The sequence below is a fragment of the Pseudorca crassidens genome, chromosome 17 (assembly GCF_039906515.1).
Source record: "Pseudorca crassidens isolate mPseCra1 chromosome 17, mPseCra1.hap1, whole genome shotgun sequence".
Taxonomy (NCBI): Eukaryota; Metazoa; Chordata; class Mammalia; order Artiodactyla; family Delphinidae; genus Pseudorca; species Pseudorca crassidens.
In genome coordinates, this window is record NC_090312.1 from 15,206,301 (window position 1) to 15,222,212 (window position 15,912).

The 15,912-nt window shown below is 39.5% G+C and overlaps 1 protein-coding gene across 3 annotated transcripts in view; it reads right to left on the minus strand.

The window, feature by feature from the left end:
- The window catches only part of NSMCE2 (NSE2 (MMS21) homolog, SMC5-SMC6 complex SUMO ligase), a 224,349-nt gene that overhangs the window by 164,611 nt on the left and 43,826 nt on the right, over window positions 1-15,912 (minus strand). For 2 of the 3 annotated variants that reach the window (XM_067711298.1, XM_067711295.1), the window contains exon 3: window positions 10,723-10,829. In XM_067711298.1, the coding sequence (XP_067567399.1) occupies window positions 10,723-10,829 (107 nt within the window). Of the gene's footprint in view, window positions 1-10,718; window positions 10,830-15,912 lie in introns of all 3 variants that reach the window. The other variant, XM_067711296.1, reaches the window with a different exon arrangement.

Below are 15,912 nucleotides of genomic sequence, written 5' to 3' on the forward strand. Positions count from 1 at the left end.
ACAAAGCCAAAACATTTTCATTCCACATTCTGGCAGAGCAATACCATTACTATTATAGAAAATGTGGCATGACATATTCTAATTTCATCTATATTATTTATAGGTGCTTTAAGTAATATGTTAAGTATTTCTTCTAAGAAAAAATTGAGCATATGATATTTTTGCTTAGGCTTTTTAAAACACTGTGTAACTATACCTCATGAGCCATATTTAATTTCTGATTTTGTAAGAGGGATGCTCTGAATACACCCAGCATTTAGTCCATTTAGAGCTCTGATTTAGCATTTCATGTGGTTTTACTGGCTTCTGTGTCATGGTAGGGGCTAAAATAAACCTCAGGGTGACAGAGAGTAACCTGATGGGTGGAGAGGGTTTGCTCCTCACTACCAGTAACATTCCAAGAATCACAAATAGATGAGACAACTGGAAGGCACTGAAGCATGTGAGACCCCTGCGTGTCAGCCAAGGAGAAAGTAAAAAGCAAGCAAGTCAGGACGTCTGGAAATCAGTCACGTGATGCAATCGTATTAAACTATTCCTGGTTACTGTTTTAAATTTTAAGTAACAATGACTTGGTCTTTCTAAATATCATTTTCTTTTTTAATTAATTAATTAATTAATTTTGGGGGGGGCTGTGCTGGGTCTTCGTTGCTGTGCGCGGGCTTTCTCTAGTTGCAGCGAGTGGGGTCTATTCTTCGTTGTGCAGCATGCGGGCTCAGTAGTTGCAGCACGTGGGCTCAGTAGTTGCAGCACGTGGGCTCCGTAGCTGTGGCACGTGGGCTTTGTCGCTCCACAGCATGTGGGATCTTCCCAGACCAGGGATCGAACCCGTGTCCCCTGCATTGCCAGGTGGATTCTTAACCACTGGACGACCAGGGAAGTCCAAAATATCATTTTCTATTAGAAGATAATTGAATGATTATTTTAAGATGAAATAAAGGAGAGAAGAAATAAATTGATTTGGTGAGGACAGCACATAAGGATTTTCACTATTTTAAAGAATCCTATATTATGTAACACAAATTTCCCTTAAAAAAAAAAAAAGAGGATGGGACTTCCCTGGTGGCGCAGTGGTTAAGAATCCGTCTGCCAATGCAAGGGACATGGGTTTGACCCCTGGTCCAGGAAAACCCCACATGCCGCGGAGCAGCTAAGCCCCTGCGCCACAACTACTGAGCCTGCGCTCTAGAGACCGCGAGCCACAACTACTGAAGCCCGCGCACCTAGAGCCCGTGCTCCGCAACAAGAGAAGCCACTGCAATGAGAAGCCTGCGCCCCGCAAGGAAGAGTAACTCCCGTTCGCCACAGCTAGAGAAAGCCTGCGCGCGCAGCAATGAAGACCCAGGGCAGCCAAAAATAAAAATAAATTAGGGGGAAAAAAACCCAAAAAGAAATGAAATTTCAGAAAGTTCAAGTGGTTAAAAATATCAGGCTGGCCATGACACAAAAGAATGAAAGTCACTATTGCTAGAAGCTTGATGCTTTAAGGGAGAAACAGAATGAAAAGAAATCCTCACCATTCTCTCAATGACAGTTCACTGGGCACTGGCTCCACTTCAGAATGAAAGAGCTTTCCTTACCAGGACAACTGCAAACTCACACAGGGCTTGAAAAATTAAATTCATTTACAGTCTCTCCATTTATACACTTTCTTTTCTTTCATTTGTCAACGATTCATACAGATTACACAATTGAAACAGAGCTGACAACTTGCATATGATACATCAGAGGGGTCAATCCAACACATTTTTCTCTCCCAATATTTGTTCAAATGGGTGCTACTAATAAAAAAATATTATTTAAAGATGGAAATGTAAGTGAAGAAATATTTCTCTCTGTGCACTTGGGTATATATAATTATGCTATTTATTGAACTATCTTGCTTACATCTTTAAGTAATTTTTGTTTACTTTAGAAAACATCAAATGTTATTCGTGAATTACCAAAGTTTTCACTTAGTTGTCTGGTCTGTATCTCTAGTGTGGCTCCCCCTCCATTGCCATTAACTAGCATATGTTTTTTTTTTTTTTTGCGGTACGCGGGCCTCTCCCTGTTGTGGCCTCTCCCATTGTGGAGCACAGGCTCCGGACGCGCAGGCTCAGCGGCCATGGCTCACGGGCCCAGCCGCTCCGTGGCATGTGGGATCTTCCCGGATCGGGACACAAACCTGCATCCCCTGCATCGGCAGGCAGACTCTCAACCACTGCACCACCAGGGAAGCCCTAACTAGCATATGTTAAAGGGAGCAATCTCTTTCTCATTGCTGCAGACAGAAGTAGACTTATTGATCAGGGGACTTCACATCCAACTGGCCAAATGCCATGCATCTCACTGGCCTGCTCCCCCATATTCTGCCCAATCCTTTTGGCTTACAACAGTATGAGCACCAACTTCCCCCCAACATCCTCTCTGCCCCCATTACCAGAAGACTCCTTCTAAGGAAAGAAGCCCTTCCTTCAACCTCTCAAGGACATAATCATCTCTGCTCTTTCCCAACGGTTTCCTGCAGCCTACTCTACTGTCTAAATTTTAACTCAAATTTCCTCTTCAGATACTATTTAAATTTGATCAAAGGAAATGACTTCTCCTTTACAGAACTCTCTGGGCAACTTTATAAACGAGTCTTGACAGAACTGTTTTAGGTGCTTTCATGCTATCACTTTTCATCGTTTCCAGAACTCTCTGACCTATATTCTATCACCCCCACTTTAAGAAGAAATTGAGGCTCAGAGTTAGAGGGTAGAAAAGCCGGAATTTAAGCAAAGGCTCTTCTCCCTTACTCTGAATTTCTTAAGCATGTTTTTATTGTCTGTGTCAAACTATTTCATTGTTAGTACTATTTTGTAGCTATTTTATAAACACATGTCAAGAGGCTTTTGTCCCTTCATTAGACTAAGCATACTATTGGCACTAACTGAACAGTTTAATTATGAGATTAATAAACAAGCAACTGCTTTCAACTCCACACTCTGCAAATGCATTCATTTTACAGTGAATCTTAACATTTGGTGATCCATTCCGTAGTTCAAACTATTTTCCCATCTCTCTTCTGCAGTTAGCCTACACTCTTTCACTGCCCATGAGCACCACTGCTAGATAGTGGGGAATGGCCAACATCTCAAGATCTTTAATACTTATCAAGTACGGTGAAAAGTTTGACATGGAAGGAGGCTCAAGTGATTATCTAAAATAAGGGTTTGATGCTACATACGGACTATGCCCAACGTCAGAAATAAGCAGGAGTTTGCTATATTAAAGAACATTCACATCATTTAAATAATTCAAGTGGGACTTCCCTGGCGGTCCAGTGGTTAAGACTCCGAGCTCCCACTGCAGGGGGCGTGGGTTCGATCCCTGGTCAGGTAACTAAGATCCCACATGCTGCGTGGCACAGCCAAAAAAAAAAAAAAAAAAAAAAAATCAAGGAGTTACCTGCCAGAATTGCCCAGTACCACTGAGGCCAAGGTGTTCAATAAGCATTGAGAGTTGTGCTGAACCAGGTCTTTCAAAGTCTGTATGCTTTTTTCTGTCCACACTGCTGCTGTGTCCTTTCTACCTAAACTATCCCCTCCTCTCTTCATTTCCTTGAAAACTTTTCCTTCTCTCCACTTTCCTGAACCAATACCCCACACCGGGGGTCTTGTTTGCTTCAAAGAGACATAGCCAAGCAACCACTGAATGTTTTAAAAAACTTTTCTTTCCTCTCTTTCACTGTTGGAATAACACATAGTCTTTTCAGAGGCCTGGCCCTTTCCTGATCCTCTGCATAGAAACATCTTGTAGGTCTATTTTAGGTAGGGGGTTTGATATACTCCCCAGTTCCCTGGATGTCACAAAAACTCTACCACAAACTGCTGAATCCATCTTTTAGCCTCTTCTGTAAGGTACAGGGATTGAGACTACAGAAGCGTTTTCCAAACTGGGTTCTGTAGAGTTCCAGTCCTTCCCCCAAAGAGGTTTTCAAGTAAGGTTAGGAAATTACTAAATATTCCTCCTTTGGAGAATCACAATGCATAAAAGCATATTAAGGGCTTTGGAGTCTTTAAGGAAATTCTTTTAATCAAGCACTCCCCAAACTTATTTGACCACAAAATCCTTTTTTCCTATTATACTTACTCACATCATGATTAATTAGTATTACAGAGCAAACTTCTGAAAATGCTGCATTAGAGGCACATTAAGACCCAGTAGAGTGTAAACGTTTTTATAATTATGAATAAAATCCAACACTTAGTACCTACAAAACACGAAGATGGATTTCTATAAACTACCCATGATAAGAAGTCTTCATATGGCACAAGACCAGAATGTTCACCTATTAGTAGTTACTTCACTTGGTAACCTAAGAGATTTATATCTGGATTCTTTCCTATAGAGACAACTCAATTAGTGAAATACTATATCCAGACCTAACTCTCTCTGTTAGCATTAGAAAAAATGCTACCAAACACAACCTTAATTTCGGAATAACTACAGAGGGAGTTCTAAAGGAACGGAATAGAAATTAATTACCAGTAATCATACATTCCAGGGCCAAGAGGCTGAAGAGTGAATACCTACATCAACTTTTTTCCCCCCTGGTTAATTTCCACATCTGGGCAATATTTCTACAGATGAAAAGGCTTATATGTGGAGCATCTGTTAACTTTGACAGGAAAGGTGTTAAGAGACCACACACCACCATGGAGGGCAGGCAGTGGAGAAGAGGGGGATTCCACAGTACTTTCCCACTTGGCTCCAAGAGATTCTCACTAATTCCACTGTCCTCTCTCACCTTCTTGCTATTCTGCTGACAACAGTCATTTCTCTCATGCTCAGGAATCTTCTGTCCTCAACTGTCATAATCCCAAACAAATTTACCCTCCTTTCTCTTTTGTCAATGATTCACAATGTGAGATGCATTCTTAGATGCAGTCAGAAGATGGTGATAGCCAATAAATCACATCCTTTGCCCTGGAACTTTCTTCCGATACTATAAATTTTTAGCTTTCTAAGTGAGAAATGCTCCCCAAATCTGGTATAACTAAAATAGTAACTCCCAACTTACAAGATAGCTCATAAGATTTCATGTTAAAGCAGAAGATGTTAAGGTAACTTTAAAATAAGACTTACAAAAGGCAAAGCTTACCAGTTGGTGAAGGGTGAAGGGTGAAGAGGCATAGGGAAGTGATATTAAAAACATTCTAAACTAGTTGTATAATGTCAAGGCTGAGGTAAGCTATACCTTTGACCCACCTTGTTCTTTTATTATATCTGAGATTGTGTTGGTTTCAACAACTTACGTGAGGTATATTTCCACTCTGCTAACTCTCAACACGCTACTTTTAAAATGCAGACTAAATGTTCAGGTTAGCTTAGCAAGTAAAAGTCACAGTACACAGGACATATCCATGAACAGATTTATAAGAAACAACACAATAAACCGACCCAGCAACTAACTGCCCCTGTTAGGTTAAGAAGAAAAATATCCTCCCTCCCTACGCTTTTGGTAGGAACTGTTATAAAAAACTGATTTAAAAAAACGCAACAGGGACTTCCCTGATAGCACAGTGATTAAGAATCCGCCTGCCAATGCAGGGGACACGGGTTCGAGCCCTGGTCCGGGAAGATCCCACATGCCGAGGAGCAACTAAGCCCGTGCGCCACCACTACTGAGCCTGTGCTCTAGAGCCCGTGAGCCACAACTACTAAGCGCGCGTGCCACAACTAGTGAAGCCCATGCGCCTAGAGCCCGTGCTCTGCAACAAGAGAAGCCACCACAATGAGAAGCCCACGTACCGCAATGAAGAGCAGCCCCCGCTCACCGCAACTGGAGAAAGCCTATGCAGCAACAAAGACCCAACGCAGCCAAAAATAAAAATAAATAAATTTATTTAAAAAAACACACACGCACACAACAAATATGTGGCAGCAATCTGATTCAAATGCTTCCAAATCTTAGATAATCTCTAAGATGCATGTAGCCCAAAACAGAGTAATAGAGGAAGGTGAAGAAAATACAACACTCTGGATTTTCCATAAAGTAAGATGTTAAGGTAGCACCTACTAAAAGAACCATATACAGGTAAAATGTGACAATTCTTTTAAGATTTGAAGTTTGTTGCAGTAAAATTGCACTATTAAGTATCATGATAAAGAAAATGCAAAGTATAATGTGAATCCTAAGCTTTAGTTATTTTTGCTAAACTCTAGGACTAGGCTGCTCATCAAAAAGCACAGGAAATATATATTTTACCACTGACTGCTAATATTATCTGCAACTAATCTGAACCTGTTAGGTCATTTGTCATTTAGCTTCAGGGGGCCCATCCTTTCTCACTATGAGAATTAACACTATAAAAAGTTGCAAAGACCACCCCAACGATAGTGGTGGACGCTTTATCATTTCTTATTTGAAAAAACACATACCTGAGAATAGATTTGAAGATTCCTTGAATTAAGCTGGTGCCCACCCTCTGGAATCTGAAGCCCACGATGGACTCCATGTTTAGTTTAAAACCACCACATAAATCCAGAACCAGAAATACACAGTATTACCACTGTTTATTCAATACATGATAAAGAGTCTCACTTCAAGAGGGATAACCCATTTGACCAGTGAACTGGCTTGAGAAGCAGAATACTGGTAATGAAATTATTCTTAAATCAACTACTGCCATAACTTGCTTTAATAAGCACAGTTCCTGGCACATGGTAGCCGCTCACATCTGTGGATGAATGAATCCTCGACCAACCTTAGGTAGGTTACTCAACTACTCTATAGACTTTAAACTTTCTATGTATAAAAATCGGCTTTCTCTGGCTTAATTTTCTCAAATTAAGCCTTTGGATTGATCAAGGCACTCTGAAACTCTGACACTGAGGAAAAAAAAAAGATGCTTCCATTTCATGCAAAAGTCACATAGACAGGGAAGTTATATATCATGATCCCCATGTTGAGGCTCATTTGACTTTCATCTTAGATTCAATATCACTTCATCAGGAAGGAGTCCCCTAACCACCAACCCACTCCCCCCTCCCAGCTGATATGCCCCCTGAGTTATTAACTCCTTGAAAACTTTATTTTCCCTTTGTAGTACACAGCACAACAATCATTAAATAACATCTGTATTGTTCTTTGTTAAATGTTTGTCTCCCTCTCTAGGCTTCAGACATTCTGAAGGTGAGATCATATGGGCTTTGCTGATTGACCTCCTCTTTCTTGCACCTAGAAGTAACCTGGCACACGGATGTTTAGAAAATATTTGTTCAGTGAATGTTTGAGAACAAAAAGCCAGCCAATGGTGCCCCTTCAAGATACTCAAATAATAAAAGCTTAGAAATCAAGGAAGGGAACGTTAGGTCATCAAAAGCTAATGTTCAGAACATCACTCTGTTCTCAACATGAAACTGAGAGAAGTTTTTCCTCAGCAGTAACAGCAATAAAAGAAGTAAGTGTATCATAGCATATCTATGTGCCATTTTATACCTTTCAAAACACTTTCATCACGTGTGGTCTCATGACTGAAAGTCTCCAAAGAGTTCATACAGAAATTCTGTTTACGGTTCTACATGTTTTAAAGAGTTGTGACAGGTATATAACCCACTTATCCTGGAAGTTTTTATAAATAACTTATAGACTGTCTGGGAATTTTTTTTCCCCCCTTAGGTGCTCACTGCATGATATTCCCTCTACAAAACAGCTGGGACAAAGTCCCATTTTTTTTTTTTTTAAGTTTCAGAGCGCTGAAATAAATACTGATTCCAAATAAAGTCTTCAGCTCTATTCTTCAGCTCTAGCAGCTCTATTTTCTTAAAGGACAAAGAAAGGCAATCTGAGAGCTTCTGTTGGATGCCAAAGGGACTTCCCAGGGATTGTTGGTAAATTGAACCACATCTAAGGTTCCAAAGTAAACTTCTAAAACCTTTTCAGCGGTGTATAACCTTCAGAATTCTGTGAAGGTGAGAGCAGGAGCGAGATCTTTATTTAAATGATAAACTTTAATGCTCTTTGATGATGACAAATTTTTTTTTAACTTTCTATGACTATATGAAAATTCATAAACAGAAAGACCACGGGGTGGATGAGAATCTTGGCAAATGATACAGGAATGGAAGTACTGCAGCTCTTAAAAGTCTATGACAGAGCAGAAGTGAAACGAGATTCAACAGGGGCTCCTATTTTCTGTATTCTTTCCTAATAATGACTTAAAACAATTTCTTTGTTTTAGAGATCATAAAGACCTCATACTGTAAACTTTACCAGCTTATAGCTAATCCTATATGATTCCTGAATTCCAAGGGAGGACAGGTCAAAGCCAATAAAAGTTTTATTTCAAAGCCCTGAAATAAAGTGAGCAAAGTACTCGTTAAGAAAGATCCAGTTCCACCTTCCTCAGGAGTATGTTTGGAAATCTGGGTTTGTAATAACATAGTATCTTTATCTCCATCAAATTTTATGAATGTCAAAGTGTTTGATACACAATATCTAATCTGATTCACATAATAATCTTGTGAAATAGGCAGGCCAAGAACCTTATAGATGAAGAACACGAGATTCCAAGAGGTTAAGTTTCTTGACCCAGGATCATAACTTAGAAAATGGAAGCACCAGGGTTGGAAGAATTTCTGATCCCTAGACCACTGCTATTTCTATAGCACAGAACAGCTATACCATTCTGGACTCTCTGAATCTGCTGTTCATTCTTTATTCCTCATCAAAACAGGCAATAAGATAGCAATGTCCATAAATGTCCATACTATGTAAAGAGTACACAGTATATAAAGAGGGTAAAATATTCCCCTTAAAATAATGGTCACATCCCCACTATGTCTCTATATGGTTTTAGGTCTTAGAAATCTTATTAAACTATGATTTGCTATTCTTGGTCTCATATCAAGCTTATATAGAGAGCACAACTTTGCATGAGAAAAAAACGCAATAAACATGTGTTCTCTTATTAAAGACCAGGGACCTTCCCAACAAGCATTAGAATCACTAAATCCAAGTTACTCCATACTCTAGCGTAAGGTTAGAGCTGAAAAGCTGGATAAAACTCCAATTATATTCTTTCCTGATTAGTAGGGTGGGTGTAATGGGATGAGGCCTCAGGATGAAAGAAATGCTATTAACTACTGAATGTGCATGAGGGTGAGGGTTGCTTTTTCTTTTTTTATGACTCAGTTTTTTGAAGGGGGAAAAGTCCAATTCTTCACGTAAAAATACCTTACATATCTGTGAATCCTAGGGTTTAATAGAAAAAAAATCCACATTAAGTTCTTCAACTTCCAAAATCTGTTTTCTTATCTATAATGTACATCATGCTGTTATATTTGCAAAACATCAAGGTTAAAGATAGAAAAGCCTATCAAATAACCTCCATAGAATGTAAGCATCAAGGCAGGATTGATCTATACAATAAGCCTAACTCTGATCTTTGGTAACAAACACACTTTATTCTATAAAGTCAGCCTTGTTCTTTTAAGGCAGTGGTTTTCAACATTGGATACATAACAGAATGGGTTTTTAAAAAATACTGGTGCCCCAATCCTTCTCCAGATCAATGAAATCAGAATCTCTTTAGTGTAGGGTAGGGACTGGCTGTTTCTAGGGGTCAGCTGGAGTTGAAAACCTCTGGTCTAAGTGCTTTGCTATCTAGTTTAAGAATCTAACATGACATCATTTTCATATTTTCCTATGGAAGGAATATTCACAGTCCCAAGACAGTCACAATGGTTAGAAACACCAGAAATGTACAAGTTGAATGAGTGTATTACTTGGATATAAGCAGACATTCTTAAGTTAGTCACAACTGCTACACTTAATAAATATTAACCATTAAAAAAAAAACAGAAAAAAAATTTTAAAGAAAGAAAAGAACAGAAAAACTGCATATAACCATGAACATATATACCCATTTAACTATAGCTTAAGTATTAAACCATATTCAAAAATTTATCTCCCACTGAATAGTAGCCAATCTTGTAAAGCATTTTATTTTTGGAATTTTCCCACAGATATAAGTAAGAAAAAGCAAATAAAGAAACCAGAAGTACAAGACATCCTATTACACAGGTATATGAAATCAGTTCAAAGGGGAGTTTCCACTGCTCAGAGGACAAAGCACTTCTCAGAAACATTACTGCAATCATACTGCTCATTTCTTGCTCAACACAGTACTGCTGAAAAGGATGTTGCTATGTTCCCACCTTAACTGCCTTATGTGTTGTTCCTGTGACATGCTGGAGCCAACAAAGACAAGTTTGGCTTCTGGAAAAACCAAAAGGCCACGCTTCTCTATTTGTAACCTTGCTCTAAAACCTCTCCCTATTATCTGATTCTATGAATTTTGCAATAGCTGCATATTCGTTAAAGCTGGAGAATGAGTAACTAAACCTGGTCTAAATTGTATGCTTAAGCAAATATAACAATAAAAACAAGTCCTACGCAATTTGTAGCATTTTATAAAAAACTACTCACATTCGAAGGAGGCTTAGACTAAAAAATTCGAGACCAGAAAATGCAAGGAAATCTAAAACAGATGTAATATCCTAATTAAACCTAGGTGGCCTATCTGGGAAAATATTTAAGATTCCTATTCTATGAACTTCCTGATTAAGAAGAGATTAATAGCTACTACAGTAAGGATAAGAAATTATTAAAGGTTAGAAAAGAATTTTGATTTGTGTTTCTAAGTCAGTGAGCTGTAACCAAATATAACTAGGTGAGTGGTATAAACTTACATGGTTTATTGTAGATTGAACAGCCTTTAAATAATGGTTTAGTTCCCGATCCATCATTGCAAATTCAACCATTGCCTTATCCATACTGTATTCACTACTCACTTCAGCTGAAAAAGAAAGGAAAGCAATGATCATTTTCCATTTAAAATGCCGTATTTGGGGATTCCCTGGTGGCGCAGTGGTTGAGAGTCTGCCTGCTAGTGCGGGACACACGGATTCGAGCCCTGGTCTGGGAGGATCCCACATGCCGCGGAGCAACCAGGCCCGTGAGCCACAACTACTGAGCCTGCGCGTCTGGAGCCTGTGCTCTGCAACGAGAGGCCGCGATAGTGAGAGGCCCGCGCAATGCGATGAAGAGTGGCCCCCGCTTGCCACAACTAGAGAAAGCCCTCGCACAGAAACGAAGACCCAACACAGCAAAAATTTAAATAAATTAATAAACTCCTACCCCCCAACAACAACAACAACAAAAAATGCCGTATTTGGAAAAAGCTGTACCAACATAATTTATCAATCAATGGTCTATCTAAATGATTTTGTAAAGGTATTGCATATTTTAAAAAATGCCTTCAATATATGGCTGCTTCATTCAAAATTCGAAGAAGACACCCAGTAGAAAAAGTCTCAAAGGTGGAAATGTAGACTCAGACTCAGGAGTTCCAGGCTGTGCCACCTACCTGGACAATCTTAAATCAACCACTACACTTTTCTCAGCCTCAGTTCCCTCATCCATTGAAGCAGCCCACTTATATACCTGCACATGAACCTTGTAGTATTGTTAAAAATCAAATAAGGAAGATTTCCACTTCTAGTAATGGTAGGTTGGGTTATGTGGACCAATCCTCCTACTGAAGACAACTAAAATGACTGGAGGGCTTCTCTGGTGGCTCAGTGGTTAAGAATCCGCCTGCCAATGCAGGGGACACGGGTTCGGGACCTAGTCGGGGAAGATCCCACATGCCGCAGAGAAACTAAGCCTGTGCACCACAACTACTGAGCTTGCGCTCTAGAGCTTGTGAGCCACAACTACTGAGCCCATGTGCCACAACTACTGAAGCCCGTGCACCTAGAGCCCGTGCTCTGCAACAAGAGAAGCCACAACAATGAGAAGCCGGTGCACGGCAGTGAGGAGTAGCCCCCCGCTCACCACAACTAGAGAAAGCCCGCACGCAGCAACCAAGACCCAACACAGCCAGAAATAAATGAATAAATAAATTTATAAAAATAAATAAATAAGTAAAATGATTGGATAAAACAGGAAAAAGAGTAATCTCCTTAAAAACAAAAGGGTCACAAGATAGTAAGAAACAACCAGGGCAAAATTAGGGAAAACCAAAAAAGAGAAGCTGAACACAGGAAAGCAAAGTTGCATACCCTCCCCCAGTAAACTGGGTCCCCACTCATCAGAATAAAGATGAACCGTAAGTAATCCCACTCTGCTCCTCCAGGCTGCAGGGAGGTTGGCCTTGGCCACTGAGCAGAACAGAGGGAAGAGGGAGAGAGAAAACAAACATGTTTCTGAAAAACTGTATCAACAAGCCACAGCCTGGGTTTGCAGCCTGGGTTCCCCTCACCTGAGTGGTGCTGGGAACCTGAGCTCTGATGTTGGTAGGAGGTGGTCTCACAATGAAAGTACCCACACGTACTCCCCTCTGGAAAAGACACTTGTATCTGAGGCCTCAAATAACCCTACAAATAATTGTTAAGGATAATGAGTAGATTACAGGGGACAAAAAATAAAAACAAAACAAAAACCTTACAAGGAAAAACACAAGAAAACAAGCCAAAAAGAGTAAAAATCAGCAGAAACAGATTCCCAAATGTTTCAGATATCAGTCAGAGCATGAAACAACTATACTTACTATATTTAAAAATTAAAAGACCCTCAGGAAACAGGAGACTATAGAAAGCAACTAGTAGATTGGAAAAGCAAGATAATATTCTTCAAAGTGATTTTAAACTTTTTTTTTTAAGCTCTAGACACACAATTTAATAATAGATCGGGAAAAGATAGAGAACACAGGATAATAAAAACGTTAACATTAAAAAAGCTGAAAGAAATGAAAATAAAACTGGAGTCATTAAATCATATTAGGGGATGCACACACTCAAAGACTCTTCATTCAAATAACTTGGCTCAGACAAATGGCAGTATTTCTTGTCCACTCTGAAGAACAGTACAACAGTTCATCTCTAAGTCATGAAATAATATAAAACCCACTTACATTTGGCTTTTAAAAAATGATTTTCCTGGACTTCTAAATTATGCTTTAGTTTTACAGTAGTCAATTATAAACACACTCCATAAAATATCTTCTGGGTTAACACGCTTCTGGTAGAATACCTCTTGGCTGGTAACACCCAGACTTCACAGAATATACATATCCCTCAATATAAGCTTTTTTTTTTTTTTTGAGGAGTGGGAAGGGGCAATGTTTATATAAGAAAAATTTGTATTTACATTCCCCAAATTAAATACATTTTTAACAAAGTGGTATATGAGAAAGGTCTCAAGTCATATTCCATAAAAAATTGTTAGACCGTTTGAAAATCTCCAAACATCAATGAAAGAGACATGTTGCTTAGCTGTTGCTGGTACCAACGTGTATCTATTGCCATATATACAACAAATGTTTGTTAAAAATCCTATTAATTGCTTGATGATCAGGAAGAGAATTTTAAACAATTTATATCCTAATAATGACGGGTTGTGACTTATACAGGCATTTTACTGTATATAGTTACATTTAAGTAAATTGGTTAGGGGTTTGGGGTTGGCCTGTAATTTAATTTTTTCCCATTTAAAATAATGAAAAAAAGAAAAAAAAAGAAGAAAGAAAGAAAAATAGGCCCCTGGTTTCACACAAACCTTATCTAGTTAAAGGAAATGATGATGTGTGTGTGTGTGTTTTTTTCCTTTTCTTAGTGGAATCAGTATATTTTATGTGTAATAGATTCTGATACTGGGACCATTGAAAAAGTGGGTCAAGCTGGTAACCTGAGCAGAGACTAACAGCATAAACTGCTTTATCAAAAGTGCAATAATTAGTGGCAACTTCAACCTAAACAGAAACTCACTAAAGGATGTATCAGCAGCAAAAGTCTTTCAAGTATGAGAAATAAAAATGTGTCAGGGGCTTAAATCAGTAGGAATTGACATAATGTTGGCAACCCCCCTCTGGAATTAAATGAGTTAATTTTTTAAAGCACTTAGAAATATGCCTTCGACATTAAAGTTTTCAGAGTAAGCAGGATGATGATTCTCATTATCAAGGTCCACAGACATAGCCAGACTTGAACCAGATAACAATTTCAAATACAAGGCCAAGGAGACCTTCCCTGCAAAGGAGAACGTGAGCGATGGCTGCCAGTATTTGATGGCACGAAGCCTAAGGGAAGTACCTGAGGAGGCCAACTGTGGACATGCAGCCTCAGCTAAGGCTCCAGGGCCCAAGAATGTTGGGACAAGCTAAAGAACCTAAGTGATGAATAGTGCAGCCTGAGGCGACAAAGGGAAAACACCAGAAGAGAGCAGGAAGCTACTCCTGAGAAGAACCGAGAACCACGCCACACCACACCTGGAAGTGATGCTCAGTCAGATAACTTCAGGCTCAAGTCAATGTTTTCATCTGCTGGGGAGAAGGGTTTGGAGAGACTAGAGACGGAAGACAACAGACTCCCACAATGGCATCTGGAAGAGAGGTCATGAGAACATCCGTATCAAGTAGTTGTTAACCCCTGTCTCCCTTATTATTACAATAAAGCCTCTTTCTAAGTATGTTATTTGTGTTCATGTTTCAGAAATACCAGGCAAAGGAAGGCACAGGGAATGTGTCCTGTTCCACTAAAGAACTGAGGTGGGGAAAGAGCATAGTGTTGCATGAAAAAGGCTAAATAAAGCCCTGAAGAACTCAGGAGGAAAAGAGGGATAAACACATCAACAGGGAGCTGGCTGTTGACTAAAAAGTGGCTGGGGCGTTGGGGAGGTGCAGAGAGACTGACCAGCTAGAGGTTCCCTGCTCCTTTATTCCACGGTATATAATCCCACTACCAAAATTCTCCCACTCTCACAGGGAAAGCCCTCCTAAAAATCCACACCAACCAAATCCTACACATCCTTCAAGGGCTGAGCTCAGGCCCTACCTGCTTTTAAACTCTGCCAGCCTAGAAGGATCTCACTTAATTTATCGTAACAACTATACTTGATACTTTGGCACTTTGAAACATAAACAATCTTGTTTTCTTATATGAATTTGTCTCATTTTTCCAAACAGACTTTAATCCATTTGAGGGCAAGAATGATGGATCCAACAAAGAACTATAGGAACTCTTCCTTCAATATTCTTATATGGCCATCATATAATAAATTTGAAAATTAAACTTTCACCAAACTAAAAATTGTCCTGCCTCTGATATTCAATTGAATTAAAATGCAAAGAAGACATGTAATATAAACTTATTTGCCTATTTTCAGTGTGATTTTTCCACAGGAAAAAGGTTGGCACCAGCGCTGAGTGTGGGGGGGAGATTACAAAAATGATGTTAAAATTCACAGAATGACCAATCTCAGAGAGGCAAATATTACTGTAGCACACCTCTGCAAGCCAAAAAGTAACTGCAATGATAAAATATATATACATAATAATAATAGCTGTACCTAACAATTGGTAAGCACTTTATTATGAGCCAAGACTACTTAGCGTACTGTGTTTACATTAAACCTCACAGCAGCATTAAGAGAAAGGTAGTTTTAGCTCCACTTTATATATGAGAAAACCGAAGCACCAAGCAGTTGAAGTCACCTGCTCAAGGACACAACGGTAGTGAGTGGCTGAGCTAGGCCTCCAACTCAGACCTTCTAGCTGCAAAGTATGTACACTAGCCTCCTGTGCTAAAAGGTGCTTAAACGTGAGAAGGACAAGCACTTCCAACTCCTCCATGGATATCCAGGGAACAAACCCTTGGGGTGGGGGGGACTGGGGGGCAAGTCATGGCCCTGAGCTTCATCTCAGCTCCCGGTGGTCTGTTCCAAGTAGGACACTGGCCAGCCACTCAGATGTGATTGGGCCCGGTCCGATCACATTTGGGAAAAGCTTTCCCAAATTCCTTAGTAGAGGAAACCGATAACAAAAAGAAAATCATCTTCCCCTTTTAGAAGATTGCTAAGTTTTAACACTGGTGAAGAGAGTG